Here is a 17,042-nt window from a genome sequence, read left to right on the forward strand (position 1 = left end):
ATTGCCAGATTTGATTTGCTAAAATTTTATTAAAGAGGACTGTTGCCCCATAGTTGTGTTTTCTTGTGATGTGTTTGTCTGGTTTTGCTATCAGGATAATGCTGGCCTCATAAAATGAGTTGAGCAGTAGTTCCTCCTCTTCTGTTTAACTGTCTATCAGTTCCTCAGAGAATAGCATTAAGATCTCCAAATATAACTGTGAATTGGTCTAATCTCCCTTCAGTCCTGTCCATGTGTGTTGCTGGTGTTTTGTGTGGGGGAGGGTGGCATTAGAGAGAACCATGGCAACACGAGGAAAGTGGTGTTGGAGGGATGTATACAAGGTCTGTTTAACCTCCAGTGCCTCTCCTGCCTCCACCAGGTGTCATCGCTGTGGTGATTTTCACCATTCTCTGCACCTTGGTCTTCCTCATTCGGTACATGTTCCGCCACAAGGGCACCTACCACACCAATGAAGCAAAGGGAGCAGAGTCAGCAGAGAGCGCGGATGCTGCCATCATGAACAACGACCCCAATTTCACAGAGACCATTGACGAAAGCAAAAAGGAATGGCTCATCTGAGGGGTGGCTATTTGGCTGTGGGAGAGGGAGGGGCTAGCTATTCGGGAGGAGGGAACGGGACAAAAGTGCACCCTACTTTATACTCTTGAGCACATCCTTAAAATATCAGCACAAGTCGGGGGAGGCAAGCAACAGAAAATTCTGGAGACTGATCGCCACAAAAAGTACTTTTTAATATTTCTTTATAGCTGAGTTTCCCCTTCTGTATCAAATCAAAATAATACAAAAAATGCTTTTAGAGTTTAAGAAACAATTGAAATTTGTAGGTAATACTGTCTTATTTTGTGTGTGTTTAGAGGTGTTCTAAAAACCCATGGTAACAGGGCAAGTTTTCTACATTTTTAAGAGCCCTTAGAATGTGGATATTTTTTTTCTTGAGAAAAGTTGATGCACATGGCCTCCAGCATTCTCTTCCTTTTGCATATAGTCAATTTTTAATGGGCTGTCGTAGTAACTAGTTCGTGTTCATATGCTATTTCTTTTGGTGTCCTGTAAATTGGAAAAGGAAAGGAAGGGGCCAACAGAACCTATTGTTTGCCAGTTTTCAAAGAGACCTCAATCTATGCCTATTCTCTGAGCATTCCCACCTAAAGCACTGAAGGAAGTGAGCATATGGCACCTGTTGTGTAACAACACTACTAACATAGCAGAGAGAAGCATTAAGAACCAGGGGAAGTAGTTTCGTATATTGGGATTGTTGGTTTTATTTTTCATCAGATTCTACAAGCTAATACTATTCCGTGTGCATAGTCTTAGACCTCTTCATGACCTGTGACTGTCAGCTACAATGCGGTGGTGACCAGCTGTTACAAAAGATTTTTCCTCTGCTTTACCTACATAATGTTAGGTTACACTATATGTGTGTGGGGGCACCTCGGTGGGGAATTAGAGCCAGATGCTATGATTTGTTTGCTCTGTTCCTTTTAGAGTTGTAGCAAGAGTGTGGACACTTTCTAATGAATGATGCATAAATTAGGTTGCTCTTCTTATCTTGCTTTAAATATTAGTTTTTAAGCCCTTGTGACAAAATCCTAGCAGACCATGTCCTCCAAATGGACACGCCACAATAAAGCCAGGTTATGATTGCTATTATTATTGCTTTACTCCAGAATCATATGGAAAATACTGCCGTATTTTCCATCATCTAATCCATGTATCGTTCCATCCTAAACAGACACACTGCCACAATTCAGGGACCTCTTTGGCAGATTCATCTGAACCTTAGGTTCATGACCAACCTGATAACTGACTGTTGCTTCACAGAGAATGGACATGTCTAGTTAGTCACACCTCAGTCTAATCAGGAATCTTGACCAACTTGTTCCAACAAAGAACTCGTTGGTTTTATTTAAAAATGATAGATTTTGTGTGTAAATAGATGGGACAAAGCTCCTATTGAAGCATCCAAGAAATAATTTCATTGATCTCTTTTTGTAAATTACACAATTTATTTCTAGAATGACTACCATTTATGATCATGATAGTTCAGACTCTGAATAAGTACTTTAAAATTTTTTTTCAGATTCCAACATTTTGAGGAATTCAATAGGATCCCTTTTTTCCTTCTCCTCCTGGAAGCATGTAAGATGAGGTTCAAAAAGTATTATTGCTGTTTTTCTGACAGCGTGCCTCAATAAAATGGAAATTCTAGTTTGTTAGGGTTATATGTACATATTTTTCAAGATTCTCGGTATGCCTTTGCTTTTTGGAGGATCTCAGTTTCTTGGGTAATGAAAACTGTTATCTAGAGTTGCCAAGGGCCCCCTGCACCTGTATATGACACATTCCAAAGGAGATACTGGACCAGTTCATTCCCATCAGAGCCGAGGTAACAGAACAAAAGGGAATCGGAACGCCTTTCACAGTTGCTGACCCTCAGCCACTGTCACGAACACCCTTACCTTAAAGACGTCTTGATCATTATTCCATAATACACGTTGTTAAATGAAAAGTATGTGGTACGACTAAAGAGCAGAACAGGAGAACCCAAATGACATGTTAAAAACAAAGCCTGTTTTGATGACTACCATTAAGGGCTGTTTCGTGTATTGTCAAATTACGAAAGCAAATTTTAAACATTATGTTTTGTAGAAAGTTTTTTAGAATTTGTTTTAAACCTGCTTTACAACTATTAATTTTGCACTTCACAAATAATGCCAGATGGAAATGTATTGTTTCTGGCGTTTCCCGTGATAGCTTTCTTCTTTATGCATTGTGTCAGCATTTTCACTTTCTTCCCAAAATGATTCAGGGGTTAAAACAATCAAAAACAGTCCCTGACACTAAAACGGCCTTACCCTTTCTTTTCACTCTCTTCTTCCCTCTTTCCTGCCTCAAAAGGTGAAAAATAAAACCCAACACTTCCTTCACCAAATTTGCAAACCTAGGGCACTGGACTGACTGAGGGCTCAGTGGGTCTCCCGTGTCACCGCCATTAAGACATACGTTATGCCCTTAAGGGAGTAAGTCCGGCCAGCAGACAAGACACAAAAACGTAGTTAAGGTATTAAGTAACTAAGTTAAATGCCAAGGGAGTGCTGGAAATCCTTGGCTTCTCTTTGGGATTGTGGGCTTCACCAAAAGTCCTAAATGTATCTATGAAGGCCATATCCAGTACGTTCTAAATGGTCAGTAATTTATGTGAAGATAAAGAAACATCTCTTTTTTCCAGCTCCCTCCCTTGAAAGCTCACGATGTCGTGACCCAAGCTCCGTGTCTAATCTTGCTTTGTCAGTCACATCCCGCAAAACCTTGACATTCTTCTGTCCCAGTCCATTATCATTCTAGTCCAGAGGGCTAGTGGTAACCTCTTTAAATAATAAACAAAAACAAAAAGAAAAAAATTTAGAAACAAGAAGCTGCTTTAAAGTTTCAGGAAGAACTGATGGCTGACTTAAGGTTGTTTGTACAGGAAGCATCTTCCGTGTAGAAAGCAAACATCTAGGTTTTGACGAGGTAGGAGCAGGACCTTGAAAGCAAGATCAGTGCCATTCTCAGCTCTCAAAATAACATATTCCCTAGAGCACAAGGAAACTAGCTTAGGAGGTGAGAAGTTACATTGTCAAGTTCTTCTCTGACCCATCTTAATGCGTAAGGCTATGGGAGCTAGAAACAAGGGTTTGGAGGGCCTTTGTTGGACAGTTTCCCATTACCCTGCGTTTGATGAACAAGCATCCTTTACTAACAGGAGCAGGGATTCAGAGGCATAGGAAAAAGAGCTGGCATGAGCCAAAGAGTAGATCTTAATGTTACTGTTGAACGTCTGTGGAGCCGCCCCCAGATGCCCTCAGAGAGCTTGGCACAAAGACACACACCATAGGAAGCGCCGAAGGAAAAAGTAGCTACCAAATAGGAAAACGCAGTGTCAGCGTGGCGTCCGGAAGAAACTTTTCTTTTCTTCTATTACAGGATCTGCTCTTTTTCTCCCTCTCCTTCCTTGTATAGGGTAAGCATTGCAAAGGTCTCTTTATGCCTCTAAACAATTAGCACCTCATTTAAACCGCTTAATATTGTTTCCTTTTCATCATCCTGTCCAGCAGTTTTCAAAAAGAAAGGCAACAGTTATTAAATTGGATGCCAGTTAGCCAGCCAAAAACAGGTCCTAAGTTACTAGTGACAATAGAACCAGCTGATCCTGAAATAGATGAGAGACAGACAGCACGTCTAGCTGATTGGGGCTGAAACCAACGAGCACCATGTTTAAAATGATATCATGGTGAGCGTAGACCCTGGGCATCAGCTGATAGAGTCCTAACCCTTTCTCTCTCCCTGGCTTGCCACGTGACCTTTGTCAGACTGGTGAACCTTGGTTCCTCTTTGCCCCATATTTAAGATACAGCTGCTCTGCCCACTTAATAGGACAATCGTGAGGCGCCATTGAGTCTTGACTGCAGCGTCCTTTGACACCCAAATATAAAGACCCAAGTCAGTGGAGCCCCCTGGAAGACTTACTTTCTGGCCTGTGGTTGTAAGTCACACCAAATAAACAATGTGCCCACATCCGGGAGTGTGCAGACTTGTGAGGCATTGCCGTACAGCTGCTAAATTGTTAATCAGGTAGACTGCCCAGGACCTAACCTGTCAATACTGGAAGATGCAACATCCGAAGGCCAGAGAAATCAGAACTTCACGTGCACAAAGCCCTGCGTCCCCACCCAGATGGGACTTACAGCTTACACATGCCCCCAGTGCCATTGGGCTGGCTCGTACGTAAGACGACGCAAGAAACAAATGTGATTTTTCCGTGTAGCCTAGTGGCAACGTGCCTACACTACATACGCCCTGCATGATAATGTTGAAAACTTTAGAATAGATGTCTTTCACAGCAGTATTTTCTGGATACGCGTGGTATGTAGAAGTCATTGTCGATGAAATAGGGAAACCGTGTTGAAAAGTTGATTATCTCCCGTGGAGCAAGGACTGGCAGATTATAAAGATACCTGAGCACACAGGTATTAATATCCAACATGCACTTCCAAGGTCACTTTCCAGATGAAAATGTGCTTTAAGATCAGGTCTACACAGGTGGCCTGCAACGTTTCCAAGTTCAGTTTATTTCAAAACAGCCACCGCTGGGTTCTAACATGGCTATGAAGACATCCTCTCAAAGTAGGCCAAGAAACAGTTCAGATGTTACTGATTCTAATTTGGTTGGGTTTTTGCATTTTTTTCAGTGAGCATCGTGACTGCGGAGGTCAGGGTTGTGAAAAGCTGGGCTAAGTATTCTTTCTGTAAAGTCGATTAGGATTCCACCCTGCGAAATGACACAAAAGTTCACTCTCTAAAAGCAACAGCATGTTAAACTACAATGAAAGAAGGAAACTATGTATGTATGCCTAATATCCTTTGTGAATGTCTTTCATTTAACTGAAATTATATTAGAAACCAGATTGATAAATAAAAAGTCCAAAATAGTTTTAATTATCCTAAAAGCGATTCTTTGTGTTTTGTTCCACTTGATTCTCTTAGAAGCCATTTTCAACCTTCAGCGAAGAAAGTTCCGGGCACTGGAACATACATCTGTTGGGAATATAATCTTTCCCAAAACTACAGCGGTACAGTCACTCTTCAAAGACAGGTCTTCCGTGGACGCATTCGTCGTTAACCTTCTTGGGCCACACATGCCTCCCCTCCCCCATTTTTCTTAATGTAGCATAATGGATATTGGCTCCATGTTTTAGATTAATTTACACACAGCTTGATAAAATGCAGTTAGAGTTAAGTGATGTCCAGAATACATTCCGAGCCTTGCTTAGAATGAGGGAGTAACACTGGATAATGGGCAAATGGATTCAGGCCAGTCAACCAGACAACAGAGATGTGCAACGTGTCTTTCTAAGTGCACTCCAGATGCGTTAAGAGCCGTAGTCCTAAATTATTCCTCTATTTGCTGGTGTTCAGTTAACATTGGGAAGCCATTTCCTTTTAATCAATTCTCAGTGAAGCATTTCAACGTATACCAAATAAGTGTGAATTCCCAGTTAAAAGCCCAACCTCTCTGCTCCTTAGCAATTCCTGAGGCCAGTCTATAGCAATGATACTCAAGTCTTCTAGAAAGCTCTTGGTAATGATCCTGCTTTACCGGTGTGACCCAACAGGTGGAGAATATCAGAAAGTCCCTTGAGTAAAGAAAGCCAGCACTTATGAAAGTTCACAGCACATTTTAAAGGAGTGAGCAGGCGTGTTAGGCCTTAACATCTCCGATAAGAACGTGTGAGCCACAGCATGTTTACCTCCCTTCCCAGTACCACCTACCATGCGCCGTGTAGACATCAAGATCAGTAATTTGCAGGAGGACAGTGCCTTCCTTTGGCACAAGGCAGGATCTGTTGAGTAAACGGGAGTATAAAAGTAGAGAAAGGGCCGAAGGGAGACTTGTAGGGGGGATTTTACTCTTTGTCAGTAATGACATGGCATGGTGGGTTTACCAGAACATAGAGAAGAGGAGATCATTGTGTTCTGTCTTGAGAAGGGGTTTGTGTGAACCTAAGCAGAAAGCCAGCTCTTTATAGCAAGTGTTATGAGTAATCATTAGCACGTGCTCACTTGGCCTTGGTCCTTCTGAAATCACGAATTCAGTGAAGCCTGAGCTAAATAATCCTTGTGCCTAATGGTCCCTCTCTCCCGGCAACACTTCCCTCCCCCGCCCCCGCACCACAAACACACCCAGCATGACTGCATAGGACCGGGAAGAGAACACAACTTTCTTAATTGCGTTTCCATGGCCTTTCCATCCATCTTCATTCATCCTCTGGGTGTACATAAGTAGAATCTCTTGAGACGGGGCAAATATACACATATTCCGGGGATGCCTGGGTGGCTCAGTTGGTTGAACATCCAACTCTTGATTTTGTCTCAGGTCATGATCCCAGGGTCATGGGATCAAACCCCACATTGGGCTCCGTGGCGAGCGTGGAACCTGCAAGGGATTCTCTCTCTCTCTCCCCCTCTGGCCCTCTCCTCTGCTCACACTCTCTCTCTCTAAAAACAAAACAAAACAAAAACATACACCAAGTCTTCTCCAAAGGAATGAAACCAACATTTTTTAAGTCCCTTGACCTAAGGTATGAGAAAGTTAGCCATTTCTTCTAAAACTAGAAATTCAAAATAATGAAATTTAAATTTTTTTAACATTTATTTATTTTTGAGAGACAGAGAGAAACAGCACAAGCAGGGGAGGGGCAGAGAGAGAGGGAGACACAAAATCTAAAGCAGGCTCCAGGCTCTGACCTGTCAGCACAGAGCCTGATGTGGGGCCCGAACTCACAAGCCGTGAGATCACGACCTGAGCTAAAGTCAGACGCTCAACCTGCTGAGCCACCCAGATGCCCCTCAAAATTATGAAATTTAACCTAAGATACGAAAGACATGAAAAAGGCCAAGAGGATGAAAACAATGAAGTCATTTTGTGTTCACAAATAGCAATTTAGCAGATAAAATTCTTAAGTCTGGGAAGATGACCTCTAACCTGGGACACAAAAGCAAGCTTCTCAATCACGAAAGCTAGAGAGAGAGGGTAAGTATGAGGTTACCCCCCTGAGTGCCAATATATCCAGACTAGGGGCAACCTTTGAAGTCAGGGAGAAGGCACATTTAGGACAAATCAGGGGGAAAAATACTTTATAGTGGAGCTGGTAAGACTTGTTACGGGCAAAAAAACCAACCCAACAACACATGATTATCTTCCAAAACTAAATTATTTCAACAGTGGCCTCACCACATGAATTTTAAAGGGAAATCAAGATTATGGAATCATAATTAATTTACTAAATCTTTACAGAACACCCTCCTGTGCACGCGGTGCTATTCTCGACACTGAGGATTCCCTAGAGATCAAGAAGACGCATCCCTTCTCTCAGGAAACTTAGGTTCTAGCGGGAGGAGAAAGATAACAAGCAGATAAATAAATAATACGGAAGAAAAGATAACTTCTAGTCAGGGGAGTCCTTTTATTTTTATTTTAGGGAAGGAGAGAGCAAGCGTGAGCTGGGAAGACAGGCAGAGGGAGAGAAAGAATCTCAAGGAGGTTCCACACCCAGCAGGGGGCCTGACGCGGGGCTTGATCCCACGACCCTGGGATCGTGACCTGAGCCGAAATCAAGAGCTGGACGCTGAGCCGACTGAACCACCCCAGGCAGGCAGGGGATTTATTTTAGTTCATTTTAATAAGTGCTTCCAACTGGCGGTGGGGAAGGACTCCACAGAGGGGACAGGGAAACTGAGAACTGAATGAGTCTTTCAAAGATGAAAGGAGGCCTTGTTCTAGATAAGGGAACAACTGGTACAAAGGCCCCGAGGTCACAGTGAGCTTGGAACTTAGACACAGAGAGTCAGTGTGTCCGGAACGAGGAAGGGAGAAGATGCCACCCACTACGTGACCGTTTGTTCCGACCCAGTTCTGAGCTGGAGAGACTCAAACACCACAACTTGAAGGTTTTTACAGTGTATCTGGCAAGGTCCTCTAGGGAAACAGACTTAGGAGCAAGAGGAGATTTATCTAAAGGAGTTAGCGCTTGTAATTGTGGTTGGCAAATCCAAAATCCATAAGGCAGCCTGGCTGGTTGGCATCCCAGGAAGGACTCCTCTGCTGTGGTCTTGAGGCAGGATTCCTTCTTCAGGAACCCTCAGGGTTTTTTTCCTCTTAAGGCCTTCAGCTGATTAAGCGAGGCCCACCCACATTATGGAGGATAATCGCATTTACTTGCAGTCAGCTGACTGTAATTGTTAATCACATATGCAGAAAACCCTCACAGCTACAAGTAGACTAGTACGTGATCAACCGCCTGGGCACCAGAAGCAGGCCAGATTGACAGAAAATCAAGCACCACTGAGGGTTCCACTAGGGCATCACAGGGGGAAAAGTGGAATTGCTTCGAACATTTGTGTGTGTGACTCAAGAGGGAAATCATTTAGTCTTATCTTTCCGGTTACAGCACTAGATTCTGTATCCTTTTGGGTAAATACCTAGTAGTGCCATTGCTGGGTCGTAGGGTAGTTCTATTTTTAACCTTTTGAGGAACCTCCATACTGTTTTCCAGAGCGGCTGCACCAGTTGGCGTTCCCACCAGCAGTGCACAAGGGTTCCTCTTTCTCCGCATCCTTGCCAACGTGTGTTGTTTTGGTGTCGTTAATGGCAGCCACTCTGACAGGTGTGAGCAGGTTCGCAGGGGCACATGCACCCCAATGTTTCTAGCAGCGCTATGGACAATGGCCAAAGTATGGAAAGAGCCCAAATGTCCACCAACTGATGAATGAGAAAGAAGATGTGGTGTATAAATACACACACACACACACACACACACGCACACACACGGTGGAATATTACTCAGCCATCAAAAAGAATAAAATCTTTCCGTTTGCAACAACCAGAACTCGAGTGTAATTACGTTAAGCGAAATAAGTCAGAGAAAGACAAATATATGAATTCACTCGTATGTGGAATTTAAGAAACAAAACAGATGAACCAGGTGGGGGGAGAGAGGCAAGCGGACTCTTAACTGTAGAGAACACACGGAGAGTTGCTGGAGGGGAGCTGGGTGGGGGATGGGCTAAATGGGTGTGGGCATTAAGGAGGGCACCTGTGCTGAGCCCTGGGTGTCATATGTAAGTGATGAATCATTGGGTTCTACTCCCAAAACCAAAATTACACTATAGGTTAACTAACTGGAATTTAAACAAAAACTGACAAAAAAAAAGAAAAAGAAGGAATAAAAGAAAAGAAAGAATGGTAAAAAAAAGAGACAGAGTCTGAAGTTCAACGCAAATCCTACAATCTGAAGCAAAGACCAACAGGCTGCTTGACGAGATGGAAAACCACACGGCCTGCTGGCTGCCTCCCTCGATGCACCTGGAAAGGCCGCAGAAGCAAGAAGGAAGTGTAGACCCTGTGAGGAGACTGGGGAGATGAGGCCCGAAAGGGCTGTGCCAGGGCGAGGCCCAGGTGCCCAACGGAGAGGCGCCCTGACATGGTGCTCTCCTGCCGGGGAGGCCCTCGCAGACCACTGCCCCCCTCCGCTGGGCCGCAGGACTGTACCCCCAACTCCAGCCAGGCCCCCCAGCATCGTCGGCCTTCGGGGCGGCCTGAGGAGCAAAACTCCAGAGGTGTGAGCGGCTCCGCCAGGCCTGAGGTTTCTCTCCCGTCCGTCCCTCTTACCACAGGCCCGGGGCTGAAACGCCCTGAAGAAGATAGTGTAGGGGCTGATTCTAGAAGTTGCTTGAGGGGCAGGAAGAGGGGGCCCCACGCCAGCTGCGGGATCGCAGCCCCCCAGATTCGCAAATTCGTCCCTGAAATTCATGTTTAAAGATGTTCATGTCAGTGGTGTTCGTGCAGCCGGGATCTGACGGGCGTGCGGCTCGGTGTAAACGTGTTCAGAGTCTGCGTGACCACTTACTAGCCCCTTGACCTGTTCGTCATTGTCTTTGTCTGTAAAATGGGGACAGTAACACAATTTACCACATGGGAAATCCTTCTGTAAGGATTAGTCAGTACATGGGAAGTGCTTAGAACAGTGTTGACATATTGTAAGCTCTCCATTAATGGTAGCTTTTTTAAAAAGCGGAGGGCCTGGGTGGTTCAGTCGGTTAAGCTTCCGAGTCGTGACTTCGGCTCAGGTCGTGATCTCGCGGTTCGTGAGTTCGAGCCCCTGTATCGGGCTCCGTGCTGAAAGCCTGCTTGGGACTCTCTCTCCCCCTCTCTCTGCCCCTCTTCCTCTCTGTCTCTCTCTGTCTCTCTCTCTCTCTCAAAATAAATAAACTTTAAAAATGAAAAATAAAATGTTTTTAACGAGTGATAACCACCCCCCCCCAGAGAAATTCTTGCAAAGATCCATGAAGGGACGTGTATAAGGACACCCACCCGTAAGAGTGTCTGGGGTGGCCAAGAGTGGCAGGCATCCCAAGTGTCTGTCCCTAGGAAATTTGTCATGTGAGAGAAGGTGAAGACCTTACAGCCCGTAGAAGTAACAAACTAGATACGTATACAGCAACGTTAAGTCTTACGTCATCAAAATACAGTTCAGAGCAGAAAGTGTAGGAAATAAAACTAGACCCACAAAACAGTAGAGTTTATTAAAATGAAAAACCTACACACAGCACAGCAAAACGTTTTGCAAGAGCACATGAATAATTAAGGATGCATATATGTGCATATATACATATACAACCTTCTAGAAAATATGTTACACATATAATAAAATATTCGAGTCATTACCCGTGGGGAGAATGAAACAGGAGTGGGGACGCGATGGAAAATAAAACAAAGGAAAGCAAAACAAAACAAAAGAGGCGTTGTCTGGACACATGATGACAAAACACCACATTCTGAGGAGTACCAGCTTCGCTCTCAGACTGCAAGGGGGTCGGGTGCAGGGTGGGGGGGAGACAGCGAGATCACGAGTCCTGTCACAGGAGAGCACAATTAAAGCAAGAACCACAGAGGACCGATGCATGGACACACGGCGGGAAATGTCACAGCGAAGGCGGTAATTCGGTAAATAAATATTAGCAAATGGACAAAGGCGATGGGCAGGGAGAGTTGAGAGCAGGGCGTTTCTGTTCTCTACGCGCAGTAACATTGCTTATGTTCTAGAACCACAGGAAACCTAGGGGAGGGGGAGCTGCCTGTCTCCTCCCGCCCTCCGGGTTAACACACACCAACCGCTTCTCAGAGGGGTTAAGAAGACGATGCCTCGTTCCTCCTGTGTGTGATTTCAAAAAGCAATTAGTCTGCCTCTGGACTGACCTGCCGATGACTTTGCCCCTAGCTGGACTTTCGATTCGCGGACGGAATAACAGGCATTAATTGTGAACGAATGATTTTGAAGTGGATTCCAAGTGGGACCAGAGCGGCCCCTCCGCTGGGGCAGTGATGGTCTGAAGCTGGGCCAGTGGGCAGGCGTCACCTATTACTGACCTCACCGTGAAGAAAAGGTCCCTGGTTAAATCCCAGATCTTGCCAGGAGCACGCCGCGGGCTTTGTTCAAAAATACAAGCAGCGTCTGTAATGTATTTCTGGATGATCAAGTTATAACTCCTCTAAATTAAATTTACAGAGCTCATTCACTTTTATTCCAAGCGGTAACCATGGCGTTCCCTTTAAATCATTACGAGTGCAGCAGATACATTGATTACCGCCAGACCTGTCGTTACGGATCTCTGTTTCTGCACTGCGGGAGCAAACTCTAAAGTTTAATTAGTATCCCCGTCTGCTGTTATAAAGTACAAGTCCAGGACATATGGGAGAGAAAAATGAGTCAACGTGAATCATCTTAAAAACATGAAACTGGCAAATAGAGCAAAGCAGAGAGCCGGATTTATTCTGCATCAAAATCACTTGCCTTGACGCCAGTCCTGCCTTATGTGATTAATTGGGGCGGGGGAGGGGGGGAGGAATATTCATTCTCCTCGAGAAGACAACTCGTCTCTGGAACAATTGCGGGGCAAGGGGCAACTAGCGGACGTGGGGTCATGTGACCCACGCATGTAGGTTGCTGCACTGACCATCTCCAGACATAATCCCCGGGGGAGGCAACCAAGCAGGTGCCCCGGGGGAAACCAGCTTTGGCCCACGACACCAATTCGAACAAGGCAGGATTATTACAGGTGAGCTAAGTGGGACGCCCACTTACACCAGTCAGCCAATCCTAGAAAGGGGGCCCCAGCGTCTTGGGGTATAAAGCGTCTATTCTAACGGTACTCGAGTCCTTTGTACACGGTGGCAACAACGTGCTGATGGATTAAACACTGGCCCACGAGACAGGAAAGGGTTTTAAGAGAGGTGCTGGCCTAGGCTTTGTGGGACAAACTGAAGTCACTTTTTTTTTTTTAAGTTTATTTATTTTTTCAGACAGCGAGTGCAAGCAGGGTAGGAGCAGAGAGAGAGAGAGAGGTGAGAGGGAGAATCCCAAAGCAGACCTCAGGCTCTGAGCTGTCAGCGCAGAGCCCAGCGTGGGGCTCGAACTCACAGACCGTGAGATCATGACCCGAGCCGAAGTCGGAGGCTCAACTGACTGAGCCACCCAGGCGCCCCTGAAGGAGTCAGCCTGGCAGGACAACGAAAACTGACGAAGTCAGTCTGGTAACCTCAGCAAATAACACTGGCTACTGCCAGGACCCAGTGTTGGGAGGGGGCTTGTGTCACGACCCAGTGGGGTCTCCTGACTATTCGGATACAAATGGAAAGCAAAGTAACTTCTGTGAGGCAATGACCGCCCCCATCGTAGATACTGAGGCTCAAGGGCGCATTCATGGGAATCTTACGGAACTCCAAACCCACAGACGCCCTCTGGGGGCGCTTGTGATTTCCATCAATGTACTGTGACGAGCCTCACCCAAAGAACAGATCAGAACGAGACATATCCCGGAGAGCAGTCGGCAGGGACAGGAACTATTCTGAATACCACCCGCGTCCTCACCACAGGAAGGAGGTGGGCCCTGCCGTACAACAGCATCCCATGGGAAGCAGTCTCCGTTCCCGTTTGTGAGCTGAGACAAGGTGACTGGCTGTGTCCCCAACTGACTTGGAACCCAGACATAAGTGAATCGTGGTCAAGTGTAATGATGTCTGTCGATAATAACATATACGATACGTGGCTGTATTCATTTCCTGCGGCTGCTATAACAAATTACCACAAACCTGGACGTCTTAAAACAACAGACATTTATTCTCTCACAATTCTGCAGCCTAGAGGTGGGAAATCAAGGTGTGGGTACCAGGGGAGAATCCTTCCTTTTCTCTCCCAGCTTCTGGGAGCCCCCACGTTTCCCTTGACTTGTGGCCGCATCTCTCCAATCTCTGACTCCATTTTCATGTTGGTCTTCTCCTTCTTCTCTGTCTCTTCTACCCTTCTTCTGAGGACCCCAGGCATATTGGATTAGGGACCACTCTCCCCCAGTAGGACCTCATCTTAACCAATTTCATTCTGCAATGACCCTATCTCCAAACAAGCTCACATTCACAGGTGCCAGATGTTAGGGGGACACAATTCAGCCTATAACAATGGACTGGAGTCAGTTCTGTGGGGAAAGCATGGCAAATACCTGTGTATCTGCTCTGTCATGAAATCGAATCGTGCCACAGCCATACCAGGGGCCATACGGTATAACACTAGCATGGTTGGTTATCACGCTAACTAGAACTTGACCGGCCCATTTTCCCGAAGGGCAGACGGACTCGTTAGGGAAAGAGAGCAACCACGGGAATCAGAATTGAGTTTGGAAAATGGTTGCAGAAGCGGCCCCCGTTGCATATTTCTTCCTGGGTTTCAGTTCTCCAGACGTTACCTGAAACTTCCCCCCCCTTCTTCATACTAACCTGGAGCAGGAAAAGAGAGGGGGTAGACAGTTTTAAGATGTATCTGCCCGTAACACTGGGCATCCCAGCGAATCTGCCGGGCCACTTTTAAATAACTTCTATGTCCCCATCTTGAATAAAACACATTTCATAATTTACTCCTATCCTCTATTTTACTCCCACCCCTGTTCCTCCTGTATAACTTTCTCCCACAGCTGCGGAGGCCAAACGAGAGGGGCTCAGGACTCAGAGGTGGATGATGACCTCCTTTCACGGACTCATTCCTCCCTCTCATTATCTCTCCCCCGGAGTATTACCTGTCGCGGGGGATTCTTTGTGCGGGTGCGTGTATTACTCTGTAATGCAATTCCCTAACAGCCTCTTGAAAACCCCAGCACAGCCGGAGTGTGTAATCTGTTAACCAGGCTTGTCTGAAGCAGGTAGACCTTTCCTCGGCTTTCCTCTGGGTTAAGAGAGAAAGACATAAATATGAGAAATGGGCTTTTAACCGTATTTGCCTGGATTTCTATCCAGGTCTATCCTGAAAAGCTGGAAAAGGAAAGGAGGAACAGCCACCACGGCCGAAAAACCAGTCTTGTAGCTGCAAGGGTCTGTGGTTCTAGTTGTTCCTCCCGCAGCCTCTGGGGGGAGCACTAAGGTGGGTGATGGTCAAGCAGGTGCGGTAAGTTTCCATTTCCAGCCAGGAAAGGAGCCAAGATGCTTTGTGGTTTAAAACAAAAAACCTTGATTGAATAAATACGAGCCTGGGGAGTGTTCTTTGTATCAAGCCTAATTTGTGGCATTTGTGCCAAGATGCTTCGAGCAACTCTACAAATATGTATCGAGTGGGGCTATGCACAAAGCACGGGGCCCTGCGATGAAAGTGGGTGGAGATAACCAATGGCATCTCTTGTCTTTAAAACTCCGGGACTTGGGGCAACTGGGTGGCTCAGTCGGTTAAGCGTCTGGCTCTGAATTTCAACTCAGGTCACGATCTCTCGGTTTATGTGATCGAGCCCCACGTCAGGCTCTGTGCTGATGGTGCGGAGCCTGCTTGGGATTTTCTCTCTCTCCTGCTCATGCACGCTCTCTCTGCCTCAACATAAATAAATATTTAAAAACCATAAAAAAATTTTCCTTAAAAAAAAAAACCCTTCCTCAATCATGTGGGAAGCTTGAAAACATTACACCAAGTGAAATAAGCCAGACATAAAGGGATGAACGTATGATTTGGAAATATCTAGAAGAAGCAAATTCATAGAGACAGCAAACGGAATAGAGGTTACCAGGGGCTGGGTGGGGAGGGCAGGTATGGGAGCTACTGCTTAATAACTTGGGGTGATACAGTTCTTCAGTCCACAAACTCAGTTCCCAAAACAGGTGCTGTGGGATTCTGGTTCCAGAGTCATCTGTCACCCCCTCGAGCAGCTTAGATCAGCCTCCTGCCCCTCCCACCCGAGTCCCACTCAGATGCGACCCACCAGCCTGAGCCCCAGCTGCCAGCGCACAAGGAGAGGTTCACAGGTGATACTGTTCTTTGGCAGGCACACGGATCTTTCCGGAATGCTCTGAAAACCTGAGAGGGATTAACACAGGAGGCTGTGCTTCTAGGAGCCTGGAGGTGGGGAAACTCGGCCTCCTCTGGGTTGCAGGGAGACCGAAAGAACAGAGAACACTTTCAATCACATCTTTTGGGACTCCTGGCACACCCTGGAGCCCCATTTCCATCTGAAAGGTGAGTACCTCTCCCCGGTCCTGGTTTGTGATGACTTCGTTTCTCAAGTGCAAAAGAGGCAGGCCAAGAAGAAAGCCCCTCAAAGGAATGGCTCGTGAGACTGTTTCCTTTACGCCTCTGTTATTCCCGTGAGGCTAAAAGAGCCCAGGATACCATAAAAGGCACTTGGCACGTCGTTCTGAAAAGTGCAGGAAAAGTGTGACGTTCTCAGGGTGAGGTTATAAATCTGGTTGATATTAATCAGGTGCTACGGGGATGGCCTCTGGTGGGTCAGGAAGCTCCCAGGTGGCGGGTCAGGTCCCCTCAGAAGCCCCTCATGTGGCCCCGGTACCCCACTGCCCCTCTCTGTAAAATTCTGGGCAATTAGTGCCAAACAAAAACAGAATGATTACGTATCTTCTGACTGAGCACCAGCATACAGGCTTATGGGTCCATCACTCGACGTTGCTTTATCCTGGTAATGGTGAGGACTGAGCTTTTTTTTTTTTTTAAGTTATTTATTTGAGACAGAGGCAGCATGAGTAGGAGAGGGGCAGAGAGAGAGGATCCCAAGCGGATCCCAAGCAGGGTCCGTGCTGCCAGCTCAGAGCCCAACTCAGGGCTCGGACTCCCAAAACTGTGAGGTCTTGACCCGAGCTGAAACCAAGTGTGGGACACTTAACCCACTGAGCCACCCAGGCACCCCAGCCCAGGAACTGGGCTTCTTAAAGCCTCCAGATCCTGGCTGTAAAACTCAGGTGTTTGAGACCCGATTATAACCCTGAATTGCCACCTTTAGCTTTTTATCACAATGCTATTGCAAAAATAAATATGTAGAGACACCTTCAGAACTTTCTCTTGATAGATTCGCAGCGCGTGATCTTGGTTCCATTTCATTCTCTTCTCAAGTTCCGATGGTGACGTTTGTCTCAAACCCTGCCTAGAAATTGTCTCAAACCCACTAGAAATTGTACCTAA

General features: G+C 46.0%; 1 protein-coding gene across 1 annotated transcript in view; it reads left to right on the forward strand.

Moving 5' to 3' along the window:
• Nucleotides 1–5,492, forward strand: part of CNTNAP2 (contactin associated protein 2) — a 1,963,583-nt gene extending 1,958,091 nt beyond the window's left edge. Inside the window, exon 24 of the mRNA XM_049643059.1 lies at nt 362–5,492. Coding sequence (XP_049499016.1) covers nt 362–561 — 200 coding nt within the window. The 3' untranslated portion in view covers nt 562–5,492. The remainder of the gene's footprint in view (nt 1–361) is intronic.
• The last annotated feature ends 11,550 nt before the right edge of the window (nt 5,493–17,042 follow it).

This window comes from Panthera uncia, chromosome A2, assembly GCF_023721935.1.
Source record: "Panthera uncia isolate 11264 chromosome A2, Puncia_PCG_1.0, whole genome shotgun sequence".
Taxonomy (NCBI): Eukaryota; Metazoa; Chordata; class Mammalia; order Carnivora; family Felidae; genus Panthera; species Panthera uncia.